At 50.0% G+C, this 15,197-nt stretch overlaps 1 protein-coding gene across 33 annotated transcripts in view; it reads left to right on the top strand.

Annotated features, from left to right (window-relative positions):
• Positions 1-15,197, top strand: part of SORBS1 (sorbin and SH3 domain containing 1) — a 231,382-nt gene that overhangs the window by 11,388 nt on the left and 204,797 nt on the right. For 26 of the 33 annotated variants that reach the window (XM_055560534.1, XM_055560513.1, XM_055560533.1 and 23 more), the window contains one exon: positions 831-871. The exons of the other annotated variants lie outside the window; for them this stretch is intronic. In XM_055560534.1, the coding sequence (XP_055416509.1) occupies positions 831-871 (41 nt within the window). The remainder of the gene's footprint in view (positions 1-830; positions 872-15,197) is intronic. 33 annotated transcript variants of the gene reach the window in all.

Here is a 15,197-nt window from a genome sequence, read left to right as displayed (position 1 = left end):
CCTGGCAACCTGGATTCTCAACATGACATAAAGATGCTGCCTGAGTTCCAACACCAGTGAGCAGGAGTACTGACTACTGTACCTTAACCTGTACGTGGCTCTGCCCATGTCAGTCCCAGGTGGGCCTTGACTTTTCATCATCAGAGGGATCTTCTAGCTCATGGCAGCTGTAACTGCCATAAGGAACAGGCACTCAGTTGATCCCGGATGAGGAAACTCATTCCTCATTTCTAGTATGCCTTAAACATCGATTATTATTATTTTTGAATATTTATTTGGCTGCGCTGGGTCTTAGGCATGGCATGAGGGATCTTTTTTTAGTTATGGCATGTGGGATCTAGTTCCCTGACCAGGGATCGAACCCAGGTCCCATGCATTGGGAATGTGGAGTCTTAGCCACTAGGACCACCAGGGAAGTCCCTACAGGAATTGATTATTCCCATCTGCCTGCAGGCTACCTTTGAGCTTGGTTTCTCAGTATGAAGGGTCACTAGGACATAATGTGTGAAATTCTATTTCTCTCGTTGCCTGGAATGTGTGTCTATATTGTGGCTGTGCACGTGAACAGTTTCGGACTTTGTAAATAAATAGACAGTTCATTTGCCGATTGTTCTTCTCTACTCAGAGTTTGTCTTTAGTCAGGGCAGATCCAGCGTTGGGTGACTGTTTCTCACCAGTACAGAATGATGGCCGGGGTTGTAGTTGCTGATAACAAATTAACAGGAGAGAAAACGGGAGCAGTTTCATGGTACATTGCTGTTGGGGGTCTTTGCAAGGCTGCTGTAGCGTACATACTGCTGATTCGTCTGTTCTTGGGTCTCTCTTTGTAGACAGTGCACACAGGAGGCTGGATCTGGAAGCCAGGGATGAGGTAAGAAAGACTGGAACTGGATCTGGGAGATCTGAGTTGCTGCCCCAGTGCCCGGGCAGTAGGCTGGGGAGCAAGCCAGACATCTGGATGGTGAAGCCAAGGCAAAAGTAGGAACTGGGCTACGTTAAGCAGGACAGAATGAATCAGGCCCTGGAGAAAGCACAGTCCCAATCGGGACAGAAAATAGAGTAGCTGGAGAAAGCGGGGACTCGGGAGAGTCCAGGGCCTAGGCAGGCTTTGGTGGTAGTTGCTGAAAACCTGGTTGCCAGGCCCATGAGCCTAGGCCAACTTGGTCTCAGGCCTTTGAGGACTATTTTGCATTTGCTTTGTGGGGCTTTTATGGTGGACATGGTACATTAATGAGCCAGTCCTGGCAGGTGTGAGGGGGCGAGGCCTCCCAGGAACTGGGAAATGTTAGTCATGCCTGAGCACTGATAGAAGATACAGCTTCTCTTGGGGACAGCTGCTGCGAGAGGAGGCCCCGCAGCCACTAGCCTGCATTACAATCCACGGTCTTGGTTTTATCTTTAATTATTAAAGTCATGGGCTATTTAAACACACCTGAAGCATCATTGTAAATAATTTTCCCTTCGTGGGATCAGAAGAGCTCCAGTAGGGAAGAGGTTTTGTGGCTGTGCTTCTTTCTGGATTGTCCAGGTTGCTTCTGCAAGGGACATAGACCCAGGCAGCCAGGATACCCAGAGGATGCCCTTGACCATGGGTACACACCTCCGAGGACTGTCTTACACATTGGTGTTTATTTTGTGTGAATCCTTAGTTCAAGGAGTATAGGGTTTTCTTTTGCATTGTAGGCAAGGAAGAAGCCGTGCTGTTAGAAGATGTAAAATATTTAATACTGTCTTTAAAAAATTAAACTGCCCAGGAGCCTTTGATTGGTGGTGTCCATGGCAACATGTATTGTTTTCAGGAGTGTCTTCCTGTGGCTTTGGGGCTCCTCAGAAGCAGGGGGTGGTTGCCACTGGCAGGACTGGCTGGGAGGCAGAGAGCCCACCTGCTCTGTTTGGCTCAGAGGCTGGGCACGTAGCAGGGCTGAGTGACCCTTTCAGAGGCACGAAGCTGGGGGCAGTCTGTTTTGATAGTAGAGAGGAGTAAGGGGGAGGAACTCGCCATCCTTTACGGGCTTGTTCATTCATTTTGTTTTATTGGCCTCTGTTGGCCCCTGGTGCTTACACATCTCTGTCCAGCCTCAGGACTTTTGCCCATGTGGTTTCCTTACCCTGGAGTGTTCTCTTCTCCCTCACTCAGCTAGCTTTGCTCATCTTTCAGGTTTCAGCTGAAGGCAGCATATTCCTGGGGGGAAGCCTTCTCGGACCCTCTGGAGCATGTTTACCGCCCCGTTTGAGACTGTCCTGATTCAGTGGTTTTGGACAGGGCATTCTGCAAAGCATCTGTGTCAGCCACTTTGTCACACTTGTTTGGCTGATCCTGTTTGTCTGCCCACCCAGCAGTTTGTAGGACCCAGATGCCAGCAGCCGGGCATTCTATCCCTGGTGCCTACCTAGCATGTGCCTGGCCCACAGGAGGTGCTCCCTGTCTGTGGGGCAAATGAAGTCCTTTATTAAGTTTTTGGTTCTGTCCCAGATTCTAAGAATACAAAGGGAATCAAACACTCCTGCTGTCCTCGCAGAATTCCTGGCCTAGAACAGTGGGTGAGCTCTCAGGATCGCTGTTGAAGGACCCAGAGGAAACATTATCAGTTGAAGTTCTATTTATTCTTTAACTCAAACAGAAGAGCAAGACGTAGCTTTCCTATTTATAGTAGTCCAGATTTTATCATTAACTTATAAGTAAATATGCTCAAAGCTATTTACTAATAGGAAGGTATGATCAAAAGGATTTTGACCACTGGTCTAAAAGGAGAGGATGGCACATAGAAGAGTTTTTATGCCAACGTGTGATGAGCAACAAGTTAGGGCAAGTACAGTGGGCAAAGGGGAGCTGCACAGGAGGGAGCTGGGCCCAGCCTAAGGGAGGGCACTCCTGGTGAAGATAGGGGTGGTGTGAGAGGGGCAAAGACTTTTTAATAAGGCTGGAGTAAAGACAGGAGGCGGGCCTACTGGATGGCCCTCCTGGTGTTGATAGGGGCTGAGAACTGGGAATACTGAAATGCATGAGATGCAGCCCCTGTCTGCAGGATGGACACAGTCTGGGCGGGGTCTTCTACTAGAACTGTACAAAACGTGCCTTAGGAGACAGACAGCGAATACCTGGAATTCAGAAGAGAGTGGGTATTTTGTTTAGGAGAGATCAGGCCTGCTCATACTTTGAAAAATCTCCCATGAAGGTCACACCACTCCCTCTTTTCATTGTAGAAGGGGACGGGGAGAGAGCTGGGGACTGACTTCCAGCCTCTTTCATAAACCCCCTCAGGGTTGGGCTTCTCCATGATATTCTCTTTCATCTACTCTGATTTGCTTAATGTGATTTAGATACCCACTCATAGGCTATATTTTCTGGCTTATAAAATTGTATACGAATAATTGTACACAAACATTGTATACACCATGGCACATGGTATATATAAATATGAATATTTGGTGCATTCACTTACCTGTGTAATTCTATGCACTCCTTTCTTTTTTAAGTCCCAGGGCTTGAAGTAATTATGTAATTAGAATCCACATAGTGTGGCTAGATAAGGTGTAATTAAAGAGGAAAGCCTAATTTTGGAAGAATGATAAGAGGTCATTTGACTCATTCTGGGCCCCAATCCAATCTTGGAAGAACAGTGAGAGGTCACTTGGATGAACAGAGCTTGAGGCCACGCAGGAGTCCGGACTGGCCTGCTGGACAGAATGCTTCAGTTTCCTGTGAAGGCCATTCAGTGAGCATCCTCCTGGTGTGGGTATCATAGGAGGTCTGGCCATGAATAAGGAAGAGAAGGTCTGGAGCTTAGGGAGGACTCCGGGAGGACATGGGCTCGAGGACAACTAGGACGTCCCAAAGTGGAGATAGGAGGACTCCTGGGGGTGACGGGGATGGTGGGTTGAGGGGGAGTCACAGAGGAGGTGGAATCTAAGATGTCCTTGCTCTTGAAACTCTCCTTACCCTTAAAGGTAAAATAACTTTCTGGCACCTTAGAGGCACTCAGGTAATGATTGTGGAATGAATGCCAGGCTGAGGTTGGAGGTGGAAGGAATGTAGCCAGGTTGTGGGGTGATGCATTTGTGGTTTGGTGAGGAGGTAAGCTCAGACAGCTCAGCAGTGCGGTGACCCTGGGGGCCAGGAGAATGCCAGGCTGAGGCCTCAGGTCTGGAGAGGGAGCCTTGAAGGGCAACAGGATGGGGAGCCAGGGCGGGAAGGGAAGACTTTCCAAGGAGGGGAGTCACCTGTGACTCCTTGGCCTCCCAGAGAGAGAGGGGAGGGGCCGCGGAGGGGAGCAGGGCCAGGCTGGGTGGGCCGAGGAGCTGGAGGAACTGGTGCGTGGGGTTCAAGGCTTGTAGGGCAGGAAAGGTTTGATCTGGTGGGACTGAGGAGCTGTGGCAGGTTTTTAAACAAGAGAGTGGCATGAAAAAGGCATGTTGTCTTTGTCCTGATGTGATAGGGACCAGGTGGTGGCCCTTTATCAGGGTTCCTGGTCTTAGTGATGAGAAGGAGGTGAGACACGAGGCAGGGGGAGAGGTTAAGGTGACCGTGAGCTTCCCAGCCTGGGAGGATGGTGACGCTTGAGATAGGAGAGGGCCAGGCTATGGGCAAGAGGCTGTGAGCAGAGGCTTGGTGTGTCTAGAGTCCTGAGTCCCTGGTTCTAACCCAGCCCTGCCTCTGAACTAGCTGAGAGATCTTGGGCCAATTCCCTGATCTCCTGAACTCTTTATGGCAAGGGGAAGGATCTGGGCTGGAGATCTGTGAATTTGTGAGGCTGCCCTATGGGGGTGAGCAAAGAAACATCTTCCTGGAGTGGGCAGTGGGTGTAGGGGAGAGGCTCTGGGTGATCAGGTTGGATGAAGAATTTGGGGGAGAAGAATGTTCAGACTCACCCTGCCCTCTCAGGGTGCTTATGAGACCCTGACATAAGGGGCGTATAAAATCTCAGCCAGGACAGTGCTGAGGTCTCTGCTCCATTCTGAGTGGAGCAGGGGAGGGGTTAATCTTCCTGGATTCACAGAAAGGAAATTCTCAGGGCAGGGAACTGGCTTTTAGTGAACTCCTGCCCCCTCCTCTCCACCCGCCCCTCCCACCCCACACCCCAAGTCAGCTTTTGGGAAACTGTGGCCTTGGACCTTTAGAAAAAAGAGTTTGTGTGGAGAAGGTTTCCTGACAGAGGAGGGCTTGGATAGAGCCTGGGGAAGGGGCAGATGGAAGGACTTCCCAGAGAAGGAGAGGGACCCAGAGTTGCGGTACAGGATTTCAGATGGAGAGCCCAGAACGGAAGGCAGACGTATTTTGAATACCTAGTGTGTGTGTTAGCTCTGTGCCAGGTGCTTTCATGATCGTTGTCTCGTAATCTTTACCTCATTTCTGCCTCTATTATCCCATTTTACAGATAAGGCAGAAGGATAAGACAGATGAACTAATTTGCCCAAGGTCTCAGAACGGCAGGATTTCATTTCTCAGGGGAACCTAGGGAAAAGGGGGAAAGATGTGTCTTTATGACACTTATTCCTTCTTAAGCACTTACTGAAAATGTGGGTCCAGCCGCCCTGTGTGCCGCGGCATTCCAGTATAGCACAGCATTTTGGTGATCCCCAGGGTCTAAATCCCTCACTTTCTGGATTAGGAAACTGAGGCCCAGAAGGAGAAGGGCTATGCCAGGGTTGGGAGCAGAATGGGGATGAAAACTAGGAGAGTCTGGAGACTTCGAGACTGTTATGGCTCTTTTAAGGCCTCCCTGTGGAAAAGTTTGTTTTTAGACAACAATGGAACCCTTTGTCTGGAGAGTTGGTCTGGGCAGGGTTGGAGCTCAAAGATTCTGTGTGTGTGTGTGTGTGTGTTCTTTCCTTCACTTTAACCTCAGATGCCTTTGAACCAGCAGGAAGGATTCCTTAAGACCAAAGGTTAAGACCAAAGGCCTTTAACAGGTGGAAAGGGCATAGGAAGTCAGGGGCGGGGCGGGGGGAGAAGATCAGAAACCACAGAAATAGAAGATTAAACTCTAGGCTTGGCTAAAAGGAATTTTCCAGGCCTGTAAAAACTCACTAACGTTTATCAGATCCCCACTGTGCCTGGCAATCTTTACGTGTCGTTTTTATGTAACTGCCATGGCCGAGGTGCTGTTGATTGCTTCCATTTTATAGATGAAGGAACTGAGGCTCCAAGAGGCTGTGACGTGCCTCATGTCACAGAGATAGTAAGACATAGAGCCAGGACATAGAGCCCAGAGCCACCTGATCAAATGCTCTGCCTGTAACCCCTAAGGTGTTTTATAGTACTGGGAGCGTCAGGAGTCTGAGTATATACAGAATAGCACATTTAGGGAGCGAGCCCTTCAGCCATGGTTCTGTGGAGGCAGTTTTACTCCTATGGGACATTTGGTGACGTCTGGAGAGATTTTGCTTGTCATGTAGGGGGTGCTCCTGGTAGCACATTTAGGGAGTGAGCCCTTCAGCCATGGTTCTGTGGAGGCAGTTTTACTCCTAGGGACATTTGGTGATGTCTGGAGAGATTTTGCTTGTCATGTAGGGGGTGCTCCTGGCTTTTGGTGGGTAGAGGCCAGCATGCTCCTCATATATCCTGGAGTGCAGGACGGCCCCACCACCAAGTTACCCCACGCCAGATGTCAGTGCTCTGAGGCTGAGCACTCCTGCCCCTGGGGGGCCTGGGTGTGTCTTTACCTCAGGCATAGGGTGAGTAGAAGGCCACCTGGAAAGCCCACCTGAGTTGTTCCCTTGCCTCCAGGGACTTGTGTTGTACCCTGGGGGATGTTTGCAGTTTGGGTTCCTCACTGAGTCCCGAGGGGCTGGCATGGTGGTTGCGGTGAGTGGAGGCCGAGAGGACAAATTCCAGTAAGCCCAGGGTGGCCCAGGGCTGCGGAGCTGCAGCAGGTGAGCGGTGGGTGGGGTCCAGTCCCGGCTGCTAGGAACTCATTCGACTCTCTGGGTATCACTGAAATAAGAACAGATGCAGCTAATTGTCTATGTTTTTCCTTCGTAAAAGGAAGTGGTCACTATGACCACTCACCACTGGAATGTCTGAGAAGGGGGTACCCATGTTGCAGTTGCCCTTGGAAGTGGCTGTGACGCTTGCCAAGCTCCTTTGTTACTAGTTACTGTTTAATCGGACTCGTGTCCACCAGGGCCACTCAGGGTAGAGCTGCAGACATGTCTGGGAAAGCCTGGGCGCCCATGGCCCTTACTTGAGCTTCTCTGAGCAGTTTTATCTGCACATTGCCAGTGGTGGAGCCCCCTCTTCCAGGTCAGGTACAGGCAAAGCATGTGTGTGTTCTTGTCTTGCGTGGTATACGTCACCAGGTGAGACTTTGGCCTCTGCAGGCCTTCCTCTGTGACCCCTGTGTCAGGCTCTCCCTCCGTTGCCACGCTTCCATCCCAGCGCCTTTCCCCTGCTGGCCCTCCCAGCCTTCCATCACCCAGGCCCCACCCCAAGACCTCCTTTCTGAAGCTCTCTGGCCACATGAGCTGCCAGAGTCACCTCCCCACTCCAAACACCCTCTGCCCAGTGACTCCTCTGGTTGTTTATCCAGTCATTACATCCTACTGCTGCTGTGTCATCTTCTGACCTCTCCAGGGGTTCACTCCCTAGTGGTGTGGACTCAGGTGAGTCACTTAACCTCTGGAGAAGCGACATAATGTTGAAGCAGGTAACCTTAGTCCTCTCCTAGCATCAGTGTGGAAGGGGAGGCACAGCTCTTGGATGTGGGGCGTTTCTCTAAGGTTGGTGGAAATTTAGGCTCCCCTTGGATCCCATACAGATTTGTGGAGAACTTGAAACTCCTTGTCGGAATGCTGTCTCCAGACTAAATGAGGAAACTTCTCTAATAGTAATTCTTTGCTCATCAAATGTTTGTTGAATGCCTGTTGTGTCTAGAGGTGTGTGGGGGGTTCAACAGGGCTGTATGTTGGGTCTCTTGGGCACGACCTTCAAGGAGCCCCAACCCTGTGGGGTATTGGGGTACTGGGGTACAAAAACTTAACCAAGGACCTTCCAGCATATCACCCTGTGTCCATCCTTACTACCTGCTATCAGTTGTGTATACCACTCCCCACCACATACACCAAAGTTCCATAAGAGGTGGAACTTTTTCAGCCTTCTTCACTATGTGCCTAGCACATAATGTGCAGTCAGTAAATACTTGTTGAATGAATGCAGTCAAGAATGGCGCCATTTGACTTGGGTTTTGCAGGGAGAGTAGGGCTTCCCTGGTGGCTCTGATGGTAAAGAATCTGTCTATAATACAGGAGACCCAGATTCAATCCCTGGGTGGGGAAGATCCCTTGGAGAAGAAAATGGCAACCCACTCTAGTATTCTTGCCTGGGAAATCTCATGGACAGGAGAGTCTGGCGGGCTACAGTCCATGGGGGTCACAAAGAGTCAGACATGACTGAGTGACTAACACACAAAAGCCTTGCAGGGAGAGTAGGAGTTAGACCTCTGTAGATGGTGCTCTGGCCAGCGCTGGGGTGGGGTGGAGGCAGGAGGAGGAAATGCTGGGAACAAATGCACAGGGATAGTAAAGCCCAGGCTGTGTTGTGTAACTACAGGTCCATTGGAATAGGACAATGCAAAATGCAGAAAGACTGGAAAGGTGAGTTGGGGCCAGAGGGTGGAGAGTCTTGAATATGGTAAAGAGACTGGATTTGTTCTACAGTTGATGACCTCACCTTCCAATTTGCTTCTAGGGTGGCTCTGCCTCTTACTCCAGTGTGATTATTAATGGAGCCCCCTCTCTCTCAGGTGTCCTTCTCTGGGTGATGGTCAGATGGTCCTGCTGTCCTAAAGGCTGTGGGGAGCCCTGGGTGGCACATGGTCAGGCTGGCCTTGGGGAAATCAGTGCCCACAGTCCTTGGTGAAGCCTGGAGGTGGGAAATGAGACATCCCAAGTTCAGGTAATTCAGGCCTGAGCTTGACAAATTGTGGTGACACCTGAAAGGAGGAAATGGTTACGAGAGAGAAGAAAAGCTGAAGTGATTCCACACATGGTCTCTAAGATTACTCCAAAGCGAATCTTCCAAAGACAGACCCGCTCTAAAAGTTCCTACATCCTGGACAAGCGGTCTTCTAACTGGAAGTTAGGGCTGATAAGAAAACCATCTACAACGCGCCTGTTTCCTGAGCAATTAAAAGCCAGAGAAGCTTCTTCCCAGCCTCCAAAACATTCTGGTGCATCACACTGGTATTCATTTTCCTAAACCCCAGCATTGTTCCTTGGAATTTAAAATAGGTTATGAATGTGCCTGATGTCAGGGAAGATAAATTTGTGAGGAGGACTGTAGTCAATACATTTCCTTTTTAAGTAGAAACAATATAAAGAGCTTAATTCAGACCCGAATCAATCTCACTTTGTTGCCATGATTGTGTAAAACCTGAACTGCTTTATGTCTGTCACACTGTTTATATTCCCCCAGTGTTCCCCATCTCAGCTGGCCCCGAATGCAGTCAAAGCCTTTTTAGGCCATGCACAGCGCTCTTCTCTCAGGGCTGTTTTCTTGTCTGTTGCAAAAAGGGTTGTGCTGTGAGCAGGGATTTCATTTAATCTCTAGGGCTGCTCTTCAGGGTGGCTATTTGATGGTGCCCCCAAATGAGCTTGCTTCCTTTGTTCAGGAGAGTTGGAAGGTTAAATTCTTTGGCTTTTTTTTTTTCCCATTGAAAAGATAATCACATTAAAAAATGGTTGATACAAATACTTTGTTCAGAAGTAAAAATATTACTATAAAAATGTTTATTGAAAAATTTCATTCTCATCCCTGCCAGGTCCGCTTCCCTTTCTTCCCAGAACCTGGTCCCCATTAGGTGGGCTGAGTATACATTCCAGCTTGCCACGGCAGTCCTACTTTAGGGTCTTTGTTCCCGGGAATCATCAATAACAAACTCTTTCACTGGCAAAACTGATTTCATCCTCCCTGTTTAGGTGATAAACGATATATTCTCTAAAGGCTGGTGATTTTTTTTTTGAAGTTTCTTATGTATTCCTCCCAATTTTTCTATATGCAGATACATAAGGAGGTGATATACATTGCCTTTGTCACGGAACAGTATATCCTGGAAAACTCCACATCAGTAGAAATGGAATTTCCTTATGCTGTTAAACTGTCTTTGGATAGGAATGTTTGCAGAGACTGGTAGGCAATGACCTTTCTCTTGGTTTATCAGTTTAACTGCTCTTTAAGAGTTGCTTCTGTTTACCTAAGGAGAAACAAAAGGCTGCGGGAAATGAAACGCGCTTCCTTCACTTAGGAAAGCCAGTTCAGTAGTAAACTCATCCAGGAAGCATTTATGAAGCACCAGCTTTATGCCTAAAATGGTGCTAGGCACTTGGGATTAAGTGTGTCTCCCCTTCATTGCCACGTGCCCACATGCTTCAATATCCAGCTCAGATGCCTCAGCTCTTCATGAAACCTTCCCTAATTCCCCAGCCGGAACTCTTTGACATCTGCACACATTCACTTACTCACCCATTATCCATCCATCCATCCATCCATTTATCCATTTCATGAAGCAGCCTTTACCGAGTTCTTCCTTGTGCCAGGACCCGTGCTAGAAATGAACCAGGTGACGAGCCTCTTTGCTGTCAGAGACGGAGAGAGATGAGCAAACAGGTGATTACAGTGTAGGGTCGTAGCTGGGGTGATAGCATCATCATTGCTCAGCTGTGGGGAAGCACAGAGAGATGGACGCCTGATTACTATCAAGTTTTGGGGAGTTGTGGAGGCTTTCTGAAGACACTTCTTCTACTGGGACTTGCCTTTATTTTCTGCTGTATTTGCTTCATTTTCACTGGTACACTGAGGTCCTTTATCTTCTCAGCTCTAGACCCTTCTCCTGTCACTTCTACCCCTGGTGAAGTGCTCTGAATTTAATAACCACTCAGATATTAAGTGGAAAACAGACTTGGCCATCATGGTTTATCTAGGCAACTAGTATCCTCAAAGGTCCCTCTAAATAAGTGCCTGCCCCTCCCTTCAGTCCTTTTTTTCCCCACACGAAGCCTTCTCTGTTCCTACTTCCTCTACCCTGTCTCTGATTAATGCTGAAGAGCTGCGTGAATAGAGCCCCAAGTCTCACCCCCTCTTGGGTCTTAGTTTCCCCGTTGGAAGGAGCGGGTTGGGGTCTGACCCCTGAGGACACTGCACCTCTGACATTTCAGAAACAATACTTTCAGGACTCAGCTGGCAGCCTCTGCCAGCACCTTCTTTTATCTTCTCCTAATAAGTCCAGCTTCCCTTGCAGTTTCCTGGTGCCACAGGGGGTGATTGGTGCACGACAAGAGATAGCCAGACCTTCTAATAAAGTTGAAAGGGCCACAGGGAGCGCGGGGATGGTGGGGCGAGGGGCCGTGGGCCGCTGTGCTGTGTGGTGGGCGTGGCACTGAAAGGGGATGCAGGTAAGGGCTCCGGCCGCTGCTGCACAGGAAACCAATAGAGTCACGGGACAGGGTTCTGGCCGAGTGTTAGCAGACGTTTCCCTAAAACTGTGCTGAGCAGCCTTTCGTGGGAAGAGGTGAGGCTTGTTTGACAACTTGCTATACACAGGAAATAGGAGGGCACTGGTGTGACCCAAAAGGAACTGGGACTTAGAGTTCGCCTGTGTGCCTAGCCCTGTTCTACGTGTCTAACATTCCATTAAAGCAGTAGTTCTTCCACTTTGGGGAGCATCATGACCCCTTGGGGGTTCTTGTTAAAAATGCATATTCCTCTCTGGGGGGAACCCAGGAATCTGTATTTTCCATGCTGTCCCCTGGGTTTGTACAGGTTCTCTGAATATTTTCAGCTGCAAGTTACAAACTCCAACTCAGACAGGCCAGCAGTAGGGAAACTCATTGTCTCTCAGACCGGAGGGGGTGCTCCACATAGCTGCATGACCCCGCTGTTCACTTGACCTGCCGTGTGACTATGCCCCCCTCCCCTGAGCTGTGCTGTGGGGCGATTCTGAATCCAGAGGTAGGGTGGGCTTTGGAGTTGACTCAGGGGCTCCGTGATGTCCACAGGGCCCCAGGTTCTTCCCATCTCCGCCATCTTGGATGCTGGTTTCATCTGCCGGCTGTGGCGCTTCCAAACGTTTTAGTCGGACACAGCCACATCCAGAGGAGGAACGAGGACACAAGTTGACTCCTGGCTCGCTCTCAAGTACCAGAGGCACCCCCAGCTCTCTTCCACCATGCCTCCTTGGCTGGAGTGGGCCAGTCACTGTTCACTGGGGGTGACCACACTCCTGGAGCCACCTGGAGCAGCAGTGGGAATCCGGATACAGCAGAGTCTCCTGTAGGAAGGAAGAAGGACCAAGGACTAGGGGCTGGGGAGGAGTCCATCGGGGCCCAGCACACAGGTGGTTTGCAGATCACAGGCTGAGAAACACTGCCTCCCATCATCCTGAAGGGCTCAGGCTGTGGGTGAGGTTATCTCTGTCTTGCAGATGAGGAAATGAGACTCAACTGAGCTCCAGTGACTTGTAGATAACACACCGCCAGAAGGTTGTGGGCTGGGAGTGAGGGAACTGGGGTGTTTGTGAGCCTTTCTAGCCCTAGGAGAGTGCATAGTCATCCTATTTTGCCTTCCTGAAGTGTCAAAGCAGCCCTCTTCATTTCTGATTTCTCCTCCGACTGCAATTACACATGGCAGGGGGCCTGTAGGAAGAATTCTCTGGGCACCAGGAAAACTGTATATTGTGCTTCCCCCACGCCCACGTGGGCAGTGCCTGAAAGCAGTTGAAAAAATAATCTCAGCTCCAGTTTTGGGGGGCTATGCCTGTCAGTCCCTGTGCTGGGTATAGTGGCTACATCATCTTGAATTTTGGCAGCAACCTCTTCAGTTAGGTTGTGTTATCTGGGTATTTCTGGCTGGGGACACTGAGGCTCAGGAAGGGGAAGCTGGTGGGTCCTAGTGGTGGTGGTGGCAGAGCTAGGATGGTCAACACCCAGCGTCCGAGCAGGTGCTCCCTGCTCCGCGCTGCGGCTTATCAGCAGCTGCCAGGCCTGTTATGCCCCCGAAGGCAAGTTCTCAGGGAAAGGGGTTTCAGCGTCCAAACAGCTTCAGAGGAGCCGAATGTTTCCTATGGGAATAATTCTCAGGGCATTAGGAAAAATATCCTGAGCATAATAAACACAAGAAAGAAACAGGAAATCTGGTTTTGTTGTATAGCCACTAAAATGCGAATAGGGTAAACTCTCCAAAGAACCCAAAGGGTTGTTGGATTTGAAAATAGAAGGCTTTAGGGACTTCCTGGGCAGTTCAGTGGTTAAGACTCCACTCTTCCAGTGCAGGGGGCATGGGTTCAATCCCTGGTTGGGGAACTAAGATCCCACAGGCCGTGTGGTGCAGTCAGAAAAAAAGAAAAAGGAAGGTCCTGACTGAGAGGGTAGGAGAACCACCCTGGCTTCAGGAGATGGTGGGTCAGCGGTGGACAGTGTGGCAGCGAGGAGGAGAGCTGGCTGCAGGGTCTGAGTGTAAATGCCTTGCTTTCCCCCCTGTCTTGCTTTTGTGCTCTGTGACCTTGGGCAAGTCACTTAGCCTCAGAGCAAGATGGGTCCTAGCTGCAGCTCCCCAGGCCGAGAGAGCAGAGAGGTAAAGGGTGGGGCAAGCCTTGCCAGCTGGGCAGGGCTTGTGGAGGTGAGGGTGTCAGGGCGTCAGAGCAGAGTAAAGCTTGAAGTTTTAAACTTAGTGCTGCTTTAAGGTGCTGAGCTGTTACTTGTGCCCAGCACAGGGCGCCTCACAGCCGGGGGAGGGACGGTGTCTGGCTGTGGCCTCATTTCAAGAAGAGATCAGCTTTGCCTGAAAAGCCTCCCTTTTAAGCTCTGGATGTTTGGAGTCCCTCCAAGGGTGCGCTGCCTGGCCTGTGCCTTGGGGAGTATTGCCCACAGGTGTCTGGGAGGAGAGGGCAGCAGGACCAAGTGGGCAGAGGTGAGTGCCCCAGGCTCTGTTCAGAAGGTACAGACCGTGAGTGGTGTAGGAGGACCCTGGGGTCTCTGGGAGCCATGGATACACTGGGAGGAGGGAGCTGACTGTGTGTTGAGGATGGACCACAGGTGTGTGTGGGTTTGGGAGAATCGACAGGTGAGGCCCTTTCCCAGTACAGCCACCACGCCTCTGATGGTGGTGGCACTGGAGAGACAGTGACTTGACTTTTCAAATATGAACAGAGCAAATAATAGGGATTCTTTTCATTTTCCCAGGGAAGTACATCAGCAACTTTGTAGGGTTTTGAGTCTGCAGCAAAGTATTTCAGATTCCTTTCTCCCTCTCATCCTTTCTGCCCCTCCTCCTTTTTTGACACCTTCTAAACATTTGTTTAGAACAACTTATGCTTGGCAAGCTGACCTTGGGGCCCAGGTTTCAAAGACCAAAATCATTGCCCTCGAGGAGTCTCCTAGGTAAACAAAGGTGATTACAAACCGGGTGCTAATGGGCATCACAGGGTCCTCTGGGAGAGGTAGGAGGGAAGGACAGTTACTTCTCAGAGGCCGTGATACCAGAAAGGGGCTGAAAGCTGGGTGGGGCATGTGCCAGGTGGCCCAGCCCTTTGGAAGGCATTCTAGGCAGAGGTGGGTAATAGCATTCATCTGGCAGTAACCAAGTTCACAACCAAGTTCACCCTGTTTAAGAGGGTGATGCACAAGTGGAAGAGACTCAGTCCCTGCCCTGTAGGTGCTCACAGGAAATGATCATGCAGGTGACAGTGTGACTGGACGTGGACAGAGTCCTGTGGAAACAGATAGGCCCTCAGTCATATAACTCAGTTGTATTTGCTTATCAGTCTTCCTGCCGGGGGTCCCTTAGCAGGTTCTTTCATTACTTCTCACCAGTGAAAGGCTCTTTTTAAGAAGCTAGCTTGCTGCCTGCTACCCTCAGGGTTGACTGTACCCTTCCACAACTTGTGGCATCTCTTTATACTTATGGATCTGTTCCTGGTGGAGCCAGCCCTGGATTTAGGAAGTTGGACTTGGGCAAGGTACTTCACCTCTCTGAGCTTTACTTTCACTTATTTAAAAAAAAAAACAAATGAAAAAACAGCAGTTGGATTAGGTCAGGTTTTCCATGCAGCAGCCTAGGGATCACCTACCTTAGAATGTTAGGGTGCTCCTTGGCATACCGAGTCCTGGGGGGTGGGGGTAGTGCCTCTCCCCATTCATACAGTCAGACTCTTGGGAGTGGGGCCTGGGATTCTGCTGTTAACAGGCTCTGCAGGTGATGCCTGGAC

Source organism: Bubalus kerabau, chromosome 22 (assembly GCF_029407905.1).
Source record: "Bubalus kerabau isolate K-KA32 ecotype Philippines breed swamp buffalo chromosome 22, PCC_UOA_SB_1v2, whole genome shotgun sequence".
In the NCBI taxonomy this organism is placed as follows: Eukaryota; Metazoa; Chordata; class Mammalia; order Artiodactyla; family Bovidae; genus Bubalus; species Bubalus kerabau.
Note: the sequence above shows the minus strand (reverse complement) of the source record. Positions and strands in the feature narration are given on the sequence as shown.